General features: G+C 39.1%; 1 protein-coding gene across 1 annotated transcript; it reads left to right on the forward strand.

The window, feature by feature from the left end:
* The first annotated feature begins 1,431 nt into the window (after nt 1-1,431).
* On the forward strand, nt 1,432-13,494 carry BFAR (bifunctional apoptosis regulator). The gene is given in 9 exon segments (XM_084641667.1): nt 1,432-1,527; nt 3,337-3,367; nt 3,369-3,673; nt 4,528-4,729; nt 5,041-5,210; nt 6,663-6,807; nt 7,280-7,450; nt 10,943-11,145; nt 12,212-13,494. Coding segments are annotated over 9 exon segments (1,485 nt in total). The 5' UTR covers nt 1,432-1,462; the 3' UTR covers nt 12,405-13,494.
* The last annotated feature ends 1,244 nt before the right edge of the window (nt 13,495-14,738 follow it).

The raw sequence follows: 14,738 nt of genomic DNA on the forward strand, positions 1-14,738 counted from the left end.
TAACTAGGTCATGCAGCCCTGTGAAAAATTTCACACCCTCTGCAATGTAGGTAAGCTAACCTAAGCCCTGCCAGAGATGCCACTAGATCAATGAAGCATTCTTCCAGCAGCCTAGCTACTGCATCTCAGAGAGATGGATTTACCAGACAAACCCCTTCCATAGTGTAGTAACTGTCTATAGGCTGCATCAGTGCAAGTGCCCATCCTGGCTAATAGCCATTGATGGACCTATCCTCCATGAATTTATCTAGTTCTGTTTTGAACCCTGTTATGGTCTTGGCCTTCACGACATCCTCTGGCAAGGAGTTCCATAGGTTGACTGTGTATTGTGTGACAAAATACTTCCTTTTATTTGGGTTAAACCTGCTGCCTATTAATTTCATTTGGTGACCCCTAGTTCTTGTGTTATGAGAAGTAGTAAACAAACACAACAAATTACATTACATTAAAAATCCAAATTTAATTTATAAGGGGGGGCACACTTAGAGGCTTGCTGTGTGAGAGGGGTCACCAATACAAAGTTTGAGAACCACTGCTATAGTAGAAATGCTACAGCTGCACTTGCACTGATGCAGCCTATAGACAGTTACTACACTATGGAAGGGGTTTGTCTGGTAAATCCATCTCTCTGAGATGCAGTAGCTAGGCTGCTGGAAGAATGCTTCATTGATCTAGTGGTATCTCTGGCGGGGCTTAGGTTAGCTTACCTACATTGCAGAGGGTGTGAAATTTTTCACAGGGCTGCATGACCTAGTTAGGTTGATCTAACTTTGTATGATAGAGTTTCCCTTAGACACTTATTCTGCTCTCTCTCTGTGCTCCTATTGCTCTTAGAATCACAGAAATTAAGAGATGGAAAAAATGCTACTCTCAGCCGGTTGGAGTACCAGTGTAGGGCTATTCCCTATACTACAGCTTTGTGCTAGTTTAGTTTTAAATTTCTGCTGCAAAGGCTGAGCTTTGCTCATGGTTGAGTTTTGTCCTTTTGGAGTGGGCCCCTATGTTGGGTCAAGCTTCCAAACACTTAGTGCACTCACTCCCTGTACAAAGCACACACCTGCTGACTGTGAGGAGTCATTTCCAGCATAATGACACATCCGTGTCTTCCCATTTTTATTTCTGTATTCCCCACCTCTTTGTGCCCCAAGGTGGCAAGGGTTCCCACGTGAACCTTTGTTACTTCTGGGCACAGTTCCTCTGCTGTACCTCACTAAGTACACTCAGCAGTCAAATAACAATGCAAAATATTCTTATAGCAAAACCCTCATTTACCTGACAATGAATGGGACCCTGCAAGTACTGTGGCGCTCAGGTGTGATTCCTGCTGGGGGATACTGACAGGGCAAAAGCCAGAGCTTCAGGGAGAAGTGACGCGCCTGGAGCTAAATGGGGGCGGGAAGGAAGGGGCACAGGGAGGGCGCCATGGGCTGAGGGAAGCAGCGGGGTGCAGCTACCAATAGCGATGCCCCCAGGAGAAGGGGCTAAAGGGTACCGCTGTGTGGCCTGCAGCTCCCCGAGGAGTCGCAGGTACGGGAGCTGCCTGGCTCACGCTATGCAACCTCGAGCGCGGCTGTGCGTGAAAAACCACGAAGCACAAACCCCTAAAAGCGCCCCGCCGGACCGGCGCCCAAGGGGGACAATATGGCGGCTATCTCCGCCCACCTCCCAAGTCGGGCGGCTCACGTGAGCGCTCACGTGCCCGGCGGGGGCGGAGGGCTGTTTCCGGAAGTGCTCGGCGCGGGCAGAGCCGGGTTTCGGGCGCTGCGGATTGGGGCTCCGGCCGGGCTGGGGCGGGCTGCGGGGATGGAGATCATCAGGAGCAGTGAGTGACGGCGGGGCGCGCGCCGGGGGGGCCGGTTTCCCAGCGCCTGGCCTCACCTCTCTCCTCCTGGGCCGCTGCCCGAGAGCGTCCTCGGTGCCGTGACTCGCCCGTTAACGTAGGAGCCGGGGCTCCGCCGTGCTGGGGCGCTGCATGTGCCCTTTCGAGGAGGCTCCCGGCTCCGAGGAGCGGGGAGGCCCCTCGAGAGAGCGCCGGGCAGGGCAGGCTCCTCTCCGGCACCCCGGAGTGAGGGGACGGGGAGCGGTAGGTGGGCTGCGTGACGGTACCGCTCAGGGCTCCACGAGAATGTAATTTGGTAGTAAAGAGGAGCCAAACATTTTTTTTTAAGCAAAAATATTTGTAACTATTAATACAGCAAATAAAGAAATCTTGAAGAGCACCTGAAAAAATAAAACGTGAAAGATGACTGGTAATCTGAGCAATCTATTTTATCTCCCCATCTACCCCCCTGAAATAGATCTGACCACTTGATCTTCCCACTAAAGTTTATCCCAATAAAATAGGTTTATGGTCTTCTCAACTGGTGAGACAGTAGAAAATTAAAGTAACTTTTTGCTGGGAAGATATGTGCCCCCTTGCACTGTGACCATCTAATCATCGTTAGGGAAGCTAATTGGGCCCGCATCCTGCACTGAAGTCTATGCTAGCCAGCCCTTACCCAGATCTACATTTATTTAATGAAAAAAGAAAAGGAGTACTTGTGGCACCTTAGAGACTAACAAATTTATTTGAGCATAAGCTTTCAGGAGTTACAGCTCACTTCATCGGATGCATCCAATGAAGTGAGCTGTAGCTCACGAAACTTATGCTCAAATAAATTTCTTAGTCTCTAAGGTGCCACAAGTACTCCTTTTCTTTTTGCGAATACAGATTAACACGGCTGCTACTCTGAAACCTGTCATTTGTGTAATGGTGTCTGCCTCTGTAGGAGGCTGGGGACTCTACATAGGAATGTGCAGGGCAAGAATGGGCAGAGGAAATTAGATCATAGTGTACCACGTGTGCAATATTTTTAGGTTAAACTTTTTAAATGTTGCTTAGCGTGGTGATTTGTGGTGTCTGTTACCCAACAGAATTTTGATTAAATACATAGTTTGCTAAAATAAAAAAAAAACTTACCTTTTGATCTTGTCTTGGCAGATGCTTACTGGTTTTTGTTGTTGTGTTGGTTATTTTATATGTGAAGATAAATGAAGGGCAAGAAAGTGTCAGGGACCTATGGTTCCATCTATTTTAGTTGGGTACATCCAGAGTCTGCTTTTGATTGTAATCTGTACTGGATGTATTATAATTGAGAGAAGGTAGAAGATGATGCTACGTCTGCTAGAATTGGTACTCTAGCAAAATGATTAATTTTTTTGTGAATTTGAGCGAAAACATTGAGGATATAACTTTACATGTCACATAGAAAATTTCATCATTGTATTAATACTGCTTCTAATACTTGCTTAGGTTTTGTAAAGGAGAAAATAATTGCCTTTTTTGTTGTTTTGCAGAATTAATAATGCCTCGCATGATTTAAAGACTTTGGAGTGTGCTTTCTGGTGATCTGATGCACAAAGGGAAAATGGAAGAAGATGTGAAGTTACAAAGAGAGAATGAGAAGTTGAAAGTTAAAGCAGATGCTGCTCCTGAGATCAGCCGTCTGATTTCAGTTAGTGAGTTCTCTTGCCACTGCTGTTATGATATTCTGGTGAATCCCACCACCTTGAACTGTGGTCATAGTTTCTGTAGACACTGCCTAGCCTTGTGGTGGGTATCCTCGAAGAAGAATGAGTGTCCAGAATGCAGAGAAAAGTGGGAAGGATTCCCCAAGGTCAACATCCTCCTCAGGTGATTGTAATGCATCTATTTGGTCTTTTTAAAAGCAAAGACACATACATACTTTGTTGCTTGTTTTTGGCTACATACTTTTAAAACCTTTCAGTAATCAGCACTTTCTTGCAGACGTTAAGGCTTGCAGTCTCACAATATGTAATTGTTTTTAACTGTTCAAGTAATCACTTCTGTATTTTGGAGTGGATCTCTGAATTTTCTTTTCAGATTTTTTTAAGTGCCTTAAGTTTTTTCCCCTCACTTTTAATAGTTCTTAACAACATATCACAACTAGAAATAATTCTAGCTTTGAATGTTCAGTGGTATTAATGTGAGTACTGCTTTAGTTCCTTGGAATAAATTCTTATCTCATTACAGCACAATACTAAAGTATTGATTCATTAAGTACTTGCTGGTGTTTTGAGTTACATACAAGCTCTCTTCTTGCATTTTTTAAGAAAGTAATTTTCTGAGCTGTGTAAACGATAGTCAGTTAAATAGTTTACCCTGTTGATTTTAGGCTTTTCTGTTGAACTTGGCCAGTGCTATTGAATAACAACCTATCAGCTGTCTTTCAAAAGTAGTAAGGTATATCCTGACCATCTAAATTTAGAATAGTGGTTATTGTATAAACTTCAGTTTTTCTTGTCATATATTTCTTTATAGTGAACCTTAAATTTAACGTTTGTGTGCAAAAACCTTTTATTCAACTTTTAACTGATGATGATTGCCAAAACCTCCTTTCACGCAAAACTTAATATGTAACTAATAAGCTGTAAAATACACTTTTCAGCTGAGTCCCAGTTCTCTGAGCTATAGACTTGAATAGACTCAGTGATATATTGTAAAGTGACTGATGTGTGTTTCTCTAGGGATGCTATTGAAAAGCTCTTTCCTGATGCTATTGCACAGCGAAAAGAAGACATTCAGCAAAACAGTAATGTAGCTCACAGCCTTGCAGCCTTCCAAAAACATGGAAATGATCAGATTTCTGCACCTCCAAATGTGAGAAGAATTAATCCTCGAGGAGGAGGTTTCTTCTCTGGAGTTCTGACAGCTTTAACTTGTGTGGCAGTAAGTTTCATCCCCATCCATTTTCCAGATAAACATGGAAAACAAACACCATCAGCATTTAATTTAAGCTGTCCAGAAAAGTAATGACAAGTATTGGGGGGGGAGGGAGTTGGTGTTGACTATATATTTCAGTGCCAGCTGTGGATGGACAATAAATGGGGGTGGAAGCTGTTGAGATCTTACTCAAATTTGTATTTGTTGTGGTATTTGAGTGTACCCCATCAAACTGGCAGGACTTTCAAACATTTGATCCAAACTTTGTCAGTGATGTTCATACTGCATTCCAAAAGGATCTGTTGGCTGTTTTGCAGGTGGTTCTGCTTGGGTATCATTGGAGCAGCAGAGAATATGAAGATGATCTTCTTGTCCACAAACCTGTTGCTAAATGGACTCCTGAAGAGGTGATTCTTTGGCTAGAACAGCTGGGTCCTTGGGCTTCCTTGTATAGAGATCGATTTTTATTAGAGAGAGTGAATGGAAGGTGAGGAAAATACAATCTCAAACTGACAAGAGCTGCCATAACAGAACCACTTCATTGGATAGACTTCATTTTTCATACCATATATGTAATGAAATGTCAAAATCTTGTTTCCCAGGTGATCAAAAATTCTGGTACCAAAGGACATTTCAACCCTCAATTTAATTGACCTAATTCTAATAATGGTTGTTAATACTAAGTATGTGATTTTTTTTTCTTTGTTTTACAGTTTTGATAGCTTATAGTCAGGAAAGATAAGTAAAATGTTACTAGGTCTCTAACAGGGATTTGGGCAGTTATCGAGTGGCCCAGCTTCTGGAGTTAGAGGCTTAGGGACATCTGGATCATGGGGTTGCATCCCTTACCATTTTGGCTAATAGTCATTGATGGACCTATCTTCCATGAATTTATCTAATTCGCTTTTGAACCCAGTTATAGTTTGTCTTCACAACATCCCCTGGCAACAGGTTCCACGGTTAACTGTGCATCATGTGAAGAACTTCCTATTGTTGGTTTTAAACCTGCTGTCTATTAATTTATCGGGTGACTCCTTATTCTTATTATGTGAAGGGATAATAACACTACTTATTCATGTTCTCCATACCATTTGTGATTTTATAGACCTCTATCATATCCCCTCTTTTCCAAGCTGAACAGTTCCAATCTTTTTAATTTCTCCTCATATGGAAGCTGTTCTATACCCTTAATAATTTTTGTTGCCCTTCTCTGTATCTCTTTTTTGAGACCGGGTGACCAGAACTGCACGCAGAATTCAAGGTGTGGGCTTACCATGGATTTACATAGGGGCATTATATTTTCTGTCTTATTCTATCCCTTTCCCAATGGCTCCTAACATTGTTTAGCTTTTTTGACTGCTACTGCAGATTGACTTGCTCCTCACCAATCTACCTTCTAGTTCTTCTCCGTTTGGAGGTCTTTTCTCTTCCCTCGACTCCTCTCCCCTCCCCCACTCTTCCTCCTAACTTGATGCTCCAGTAGATGCTAACTCTTCCATTCTAAATTGATGCCCAACCAGTTAAATTACAGAACAGATCTCTTCTCATGAAACCCAGATTTAAAACATAAGCCACTATACTTATATAGGATCTTATCTTCTAGTGTGGTGGTAGTTATAGTTATTGTGTGAGCACAGCTCTAGGAATAAAAGGAAAGCTATGTTGGCTTGCCTGGCTTAAAATTTGTTTGCCAAATGTGGAGACAAAATGAGTAAGGGAAGATTTAATTCAAGCTTGTCAATGATAAGATCATAGAATGTATTTTATAGGATTTGGGGGCTTTTAGTGTGTTTAAAAGTGTATGGTATGGGACATAATTTCTAAAGGTGATATCTTGGTGATTCAGTATCTTGTTACTATGTGAGAATTAAAATAGTGTGTCTGTTACAAAAGAGGTGAGCTGTCAGTATTTACCCTTCTGAAATATTTTATTTTGTAGGCTTCTACTAACAATAACAGATGAAGATTTCACAAAAACTCCTTATCATATAGAGAACAGTAGCCATAGAAAAGCCATTATAATGGAATTGGAACGTGTGAAAACATTGGGAGTTAAACCACCACAGAACCTTTGGGAATACAAGGTAAATTTGATAAAGTAGTGAATCGTGTCACTTGGAATAGATATTTTCAAAGACTAAACTACGAAGTTATGCAACTACGAAGAAACATCCAGTTCTTTAGAATGGGATCAATAAGTGTCTGAGTACAATGCAAGGGATAATGTGAATGAAAACTCTCAAAGGTGAATGAACAACAGGATTCATGTGACTGGTATGGCAATGGATGCAACTGTAACAGTACTGTTGCATATTGCAGAACAAAAGCCCAGAAAATCATAAAGTTCAAAGAGAGCAAGGCAAGGAAGTAGTCTGTGTGCAAACTGTTAAGTTTAAAAACTAATGATTTTTAAAAAACGTGATTTCTGTAACATTTGTAAATGCTAAATGATTTTCATTGATGATTGTGTAAAGCAAAATAAACATACTTCAGAAAAGTCTAAAGCTGACTTCTCATAATAGTATGTCTCACTGTTAACCTTCTGATTCATTTCAGGCAGTAAATCCAGGAAAGTCACTCTTCCTGCTATATGCACTAAAGAGCTCTCCAAGACTCAGTATGTTGTATCTATACTTGTTTGATTACACAGAAATATTTCTACCATTCATCTACACAATATGTCCTGTGCAAGAAGATGAATATGAAGATATTATCACAAAACTATTAGTAGGTGTTTAAAACATTTATCATTATGCCAATTGCTTTAAATTGAAGCATTTGTGTTTAAAATTTATTTTTCAAATATGCATAGCACATTGCTTACCATTCTTATCTTATAATAAAAGCTTTTCTTAAAACAAAAACAAAAACTTCCCTGCAAAGTAAGCTTCATCCTCAAGCTTATTGTGTAGGGTGTTGATAGTGTAACAGCTATTACAGTTGCCCAGCACTTCCCATTTAGAACGCCCTGTTTTTAATTGGTTACTGTTTGGCAGTTATAGATGGTCAGGTTTTAAAAAAAAAAAAAAAAATTGTTTCCATGTATAGATTGTGTGTTAATCAATGGTAAATTAAACGAGACGTACCAAGGGATTCCTTGCCCAGAAATGGAAAGGCATTGCATCTGTTCATATGGACTTCTACTTTTAAGAGCAAACCTTGTGAAAGCACATACAGTGAAAATGTCTAGTTAAATTATGTATATTACTAATTATATTTGAAAAGTGCAAGAGTTCAGAAATCTAATCTCTTCCCTTGGCTTTTCTTTTTGACATCTTAGACAGCTTAAAACAATTGTTAGTTTCATACTCGGGCTTTACTGTTTAAATTTTTGGGTGTCAGTTTTTCAAAGGAATGTCTGTTTTTAAAACTTTCCACTAGAGCTTAAAGAAAAACCTTCTACTGGTCTTGGAATATGTGTAAACTTGTCATTACAAAATGTAAATCTTAGTCTGAATTGGAGTAATCATTGTAATTTATGAGGGCACTACAGTAACAAATGAACGTATTTAAAGATCAGTTTTATGTTTACTACTCTCTTTTTTTAACACATATGGCTTGCACTTTAAAAGAAATCTCATCTGAAGGTTCCTGTGTATTTTTCTAAATAGCTGATTACTTTAAAAACATGAGATGTTTACCTAGCATACTGGATAAAATCTATTTTATAACTCTAAGAATTTAAGGAATGGTTTTGTCCAAAACCATTTTATTTATAATGAAGCCTGCAATGGCAACAACCACTCCTTAATGTTGTCTTCTGTCTGTAAGCACAATTCCATTTTATTTCTGTGTCCCTTCACCCCTCTTTTAAATCCTCAAATGTCTTCCACTTCAAATTTGGCCTGTGAGCATCCTTTTCTGACAAAATTTTGAAACTGTTCGGACGAGCTGTTAACATAAACGCCTATTCACATTTAAAATACTTACTACTTCCCCACTCTCTGATAACAGCCTGCTGCTGCCAGCTAATGTAGTTTAATTCTATAGCAACATCGAAGGTTCAGGACTTGGTTACTGATCTATTCCGTCACATGCCCCCTATTCAATTCTCTGCATTCAAGCCAGGCTGTTCCTCCTCTGTGCTGCCTGGGCCCCACCAGGGTGAGTACTGAGGGCAGAGGAAAGACTGGGGGTATGTCTTTTTTTTTCTGGAGATGGAAAGTGTACTACCAGCTTGAGGAGATGTACCCAAGCTAGTGCACTAAAAATAGAAGTGTAGCCTCAGCTGCATATGTGGCAAAAGGTCTAGCTGGCCCTTGTTCATGTTTAGGGTCTCAGAGGGGATTGTATTTGGGGAAGTCAGCCCCTCATGTTGCTGTGCCTACATTTCTATTTTTAGGGGATCAGCTCAACCAGTAATTAAATGTTCTAGTGTAGCCATACACTAAGTCTGTGCTCAGTTACGAGCAGAAGCTGCAGGCAAGTCATTCCTAGCCCTGCAGCCCTGGGCTGGAGCATGCTCCAATTCAAAAGGAGTGTTTGGAGAACTTGGTCCCCAAACCACAGCAAGCCTTTTCTGAGTGTGCAAATAGCAATTGTTCAGAGGCTTGTAACTTAGCCAAATTAAGATTTTCTTGGGGATGATAAACAGCACTTCTGTGATGCCAGGGTGACCATGATGTCAAATTGCAGGTTCCTGTCCCAAGATATGAAGATGTTATAACTCCTTTCAGTGAAAGGCTCTAAGTTGTGTGGTGTTGTTTTTTTTCACCAATATTTAAAAAAAAAAAAAAAAAAGTTTTTCCTAACCTTGTCCTTGAAAATGGCTGAACCGTTCAGCCTTAAGCAGAACTTTAACCATAAGGATTGATAAATTAGACCAACGGAAGGTTGTCCAACACTTTAATCATAGGTGTCACTATCCCCACCTATAATAACCTAAATATGTGGCCTGAGTTGAAGAACGCTGAGCACCTGCAGCTCCCATTGATGTGGGCAGCAGTTGTGGGTGCTCATCTTTGAAAATCGCTTATTTTATTAGCCTAAATATTAATGTAGGTGCTTATCTGTAGGCTCCACTATTTGAGAATGTTGACGTGTAATCCCATGTGGATGAGAGAGATGGATTTCACAGGGAAGCAGTGACCTAAACTCTGCGGAGGCACATGTCACTGTGCAATTGTTAACTGTCTTTAGTTTCTGTGAAACTTTTATTATTGAGAATACAATATCAGTTCTTAATTCTAAATCAATACATCCAATCAAATAGGCATAAAGAGAAGAAAGGAGGCTTGAGTCATTACAGGGGCAAATTTGAGGCTTTCATTAGGATTCAATATTGATATGGAAAATGAGAATAAACCCTCATGGTTTCAGGACATGAACCAATTTCTGGCACTAGTTAAGAAAAAAGTTTCCTTAAGGGCAAGTTTATTTTTGTAACTACCTGTCAAAGGCTTTCTTACTCCTTCCTTTGAAACATCTGTTGCTGGCCACTACTAGAAACTAGACTGTGGAATAGGTGGATCATTTGCAGACATGCCAAACCCATGAAAAAAATGCAGAAATTGGGCTTGTTTTTGGCTTAATTTGCTTGTTGGCTAGTTTTTTGGCTTGTTGCTTATTTGGCACCCGGCAAGGGGGAGAGAGTCAGGAGTGCACAGCAGGCCCACCACAGTCCCAGATTGCATGCCAGAGGATCTAATCACATAGAGTGTTGGGGTTCTTGGGGATTGGCTTGTTTTGGCCTTGTTTTGAAACGGGATTAGCTTGATTTTTGGTTTATTGTGAAAGTCAGGGTGCTTATTTACCATGTGAGTTGGCAACTGTGATCATTTGTCTAATCTGATATGGCAGTTCCTGTGCACTTCTTCTGTATATTTTTAAAAGATTGACTTTCCTGGATTTAAAATGTCAGTGTCCTTTCTATAATCTTGTGTTTTTAAACTCTTAAATTGCTTACACACATACTCAATCATTAATTCCAGTATAATGAAGACTTTCTTTAATTTCCTAATCACTTCAGCGATTAGTACTCATTGAAAGGAATCTCACTCATATCTGCAACTGGTGCTTGTTCATAGAGTATACTTGCTTATTTGCACCCTCACTTAAAAACTTGTGTGATGGAAATTTTAATTTTAGTTTAACTAGCTAGCAAAATTTTAGTGAAGCAAAGGTACTTCCTTCAATGAAGGAAAAGCCATAAAGCAATGAAAGGTAAACTCAACTAGTATGTAGTTAATTTGACCATTGATTTTAATTTTTTCCCCTTAGGACCTTAAGGATCCTACTTGGAAACAGTGGAGAGAATTCATTGTTAAGTATTCATTTTTGCCATATCAGTTAATAGCTGAATTTGCTTGGGATTGGTTGGAGATACACTACTGGACATCACGATTTATCATTGTTAATGCCATGTTGCTCTCTGTTCTGGAGTTATTCTCCTTTTGGAGGCTCTGGTCAAGAAGGGAACTGAAGTAAGTCATGCTCAGATTGTTTCAATTTCTTATGGTTGCTGTTGAAGAGTGTGTGTGTGTGTGTGGGGCCAGGGATAAATGGTGACAATTGGTTATTTTTGTAATTTGACAATTAAAATGACCATGTTGAAACAGCACCATCAGGGTGAATAAGTATTAGATGAATTTGCCCACAGAATCAGTGTATACCACAGTTGGTGAATAATGTAATTGCTATTTTACTTACAGACATTTGAGTGACTTTTAATTAGTACATCTGTTGACTCTGAATACTAGTACTATACATACTACTGCTTTTCATAAATTCACTAGTGTTAATTCTCCAGGAAAAAGCTTCAGGTTTCTTTTATGGCAATCTTAATGTGTGGAGTATGTGCTAAAGATCCAATGCAAATTAAGGCAGTCTAATTGGCTTGGAAATTCAGTATAGTACAGTAGTCCTTGGAAGATATTTACTTACAAAGAATTGCTATTTTTTTTCTCAAATTTAGATTACTGGTATTTATTAAGGCTTCACTTAAGATGTTCAACACCTTTTACAGAGCTAGAGAGTGGAAAGAGTTACTGTTTACCACGCACTATTCTAGCTTGTCCTCCAAAACGAAGGGCATCAGTATTGCTTTATTAGAATAAAAATGAGCAATGATTAGTGTCTACTTTCATGCTGTGCTTGGAGGGGATGGGCAAAAAGAGGGTTAATGTTTTGACAATATGTTTTTATCTTTCTACTACTGGAGGGCAGAGTAGGCTTTGTGGAGAACAATCCACATAATTTTTTTCTTCATTTAAGCAATTATCTTAACCTGCTACAAACTACTGAATTCTTGTGGCTCAATAGCAGTATTTTATCTGTGAGTAGGCCCGGACAGGAGCTACACCTGCAAGGCATCCTTCGGAATTATAGGATGCAATTAGTGAGAATACGGTAGACTAGGTGGCATCTCACAAATTGAATGAATGTTGTAACGATCACTCATAGGTATTTTTCTTCATTAATTTCTTTTAATAGCAATGTCTAGAATACCTTGTCTATAGAAAGATGATTCTCTTGCTCTCCTTTTTTCAGGACTATCCCTCAGAGAATGTGGAGCCATTTCTGGAAAGTGTCAACCCAGGGTCTTTTTGTTGCTATCTTTTGGCCCCTTATTCCTCAGTTTGTCTGCAACTGTCTGTTTTACTGGGCCTTGTACTTTAACCCAATTATAAATATTGATCTTGTGGTAAAAGAAGTACGACGTCTGGAAACACAAGTGCTGTGATTTGACATTGAATCTTTTTCTTAGGAATTGAATACCTAAGCTGTCCAAATGTCTGAAATCAGACATCTGAAAGAAAAACAAATTGCTTTCTTTGCTTGCTTCCTTTGTGGTGATTGAAAAAATGCTCATTTTGTTAATTTAAAAAAAAATTGCCTTGAGGTAAGTCCATTTTGAAGCAGTAGGTATCATAACCCTCACGGTAGGCTTTGTTTTATGTACCATTGCCATAGATGAGGAGGATATTGTATTCTTGAATGGGCCTTTTAAAGTTGCTGTAGTCATGCCATTTGATTTTTGGCTAACTATAAAAATCAGACTATAATACTACTCTTGTGAAATCTAGCTAATGCCAAGTTGTTAGGGCCTTTACACTCAATATCTTCTAAATAGTAAAAACTGACTGGTGTAACTTAACATTTCCTGACAGTTACATGTTGTTCAAAACTTGCCAGAAGGGCACTTTTGGACAATCGCTTTAATTGATTTAATATTGAAAATACTTGAGGCTTTTTGACTCCTCTTTACATGCTAGGATGCTACAGACAAACCCATATATTTATAAACATTTGCTAATAGTGCTCATTTTAAAATTCCCTCTATTCCAACTGTATAACACTTAGTTTTCTTTGTATCACACACCTTTTATAATTGGCAAACATGATTGGCATGACTTAAGCTGTTTTATTCAGGCCAGTTAATTTTTATCAGTCAGAGCTGACTTAGTGCTTCCTCTCCTAAATCAATTTTTATTTGCTAATTTCTTAAATGAATTCAGATACCTCTCACAGTATTAATCTGGTAAAGTGGCCATGATACTGTAATAGCTTATTGTAGTCTTATGTATGTAGCAAGACCTGTATCTGTAAATACCAAATGAGAAGTGATTTATTTTGTATAAAAGCCCGACCAGGTTGCCATTTTGTTTTTGTGGTGTTTGAGAGAAACAAAAGCTAACTTTTGTTCTTAAAATACTTTGTACTAATGAATCTCATCTTGTTGAGTTTGCATTTGTATCATACTATTAATGAATTCCAGATTTGCATATGAATACTTTTAAAAGTTGGACAAAATTAAAGATTTTTTTTCTAAATCTTTGTCTTCCTTTAAATTAAAGGATCAAATTTACCTTTAAATTTTTTTCTTGTCAAAGCTCTTGACATTTCCTTTGTACTGTAATTAACCAATAACTTTTAGCAAATCTGCTGGCTTAAAGTTAGACATCACAATGGACACAAGATTTTTGTTTTTCAGAAAACGTGGATGTTCACAATTAGTTATGAAAAAAATTCATTGTACAGTACTCATTAATTTGAAGCTTTTCTGAAGAGAAGCCCAAAAACTTGAAAGTTTGCTTGCCTAACAGTGCAACCCAGCTTTACATTCCTGTAAAGCAAAACCGTTCTCTTCTGAGTATTGTAGTATATAGATTCTGTGCCCTGCGTGTTGAGTCAGGACCCTCTTTGTGTAAAAGGGAGGACAGAATATGGGAATCCATATCGTGGAGCTGTGGTCTTTGGAGACTTCCTCTGGTTCAACACACTTTGGGGTAGAGAGATGGGTCCTAGTGGCTTAACCACTCATCTCCTCTACGTTTGTGGAATGAGGCTCCAGCTTGCGACCATGGAGCTACTGCAGCCTAGAGGCCACGCTAGTATCTGTGTTGCTGCTCTATATCTGGGAATGTGGGAGGCAGGCAGGATTTCTTTTCCTTAGTCTCTATGGGATTCCGACTCAAGTTGTACAAAGGGACTAGGGTTTGACGCAAACTTAACAGTCAGTGACTTAATGTCTTTTTATTATTATTATTAATTATTTAAATACTCAAGCAACTGAACAAGACAGTGAAGCTAAATAGTCATTGTGTTGCCTAGGCCAAGTGAAATTTAAAACTTTAATGATTTAGTGAATAGTAAACTATTGTTGGTTATCAAAAGTGTTGCTAATAACAAAGGTTAAAAGCCCTTCCTTAAGTTGACAGTGTCACTCTGAGTGTGCCTTTCCCTTGGCTAAATCTAATTATAAAATTCTAGCTTCAGGATTCAAATGAAATTTAAAAGTGGAGGTTTTCACTCCAGCCCTACATGCTGTTTTGCATATGTGGGTGATAGATAATGAGTAGCTTGCAGTGAATAACGATTGTGAAAGCTGGTGTTCTAGAGGCTTTTCCCATAGTTAACATTCCATTGCTGCTTGTGATGATAAAGGTTCACACACTATTAGAAATCTCTGATAAAATTGTTCTTATATTTAGTCCGCGAAAGCTGCTACAGTTTCCCAGCTGTTAAGAACCACTAAATTTTCTTTTAGCTTATGCATTATGAAAACTAGGCATGC

Source organism: Lepidochelys olivacea, assembly GCF_965140295.1.
Source record: "Lepidochelys olivacea isolate rLepOli2 genome assembly, chromosome: 10".
NCBI lineage: Eukaryota > Metazoa > Chordata > Testudines > Cheloniidae > Lepidochelys > Lepidochelys olivacea.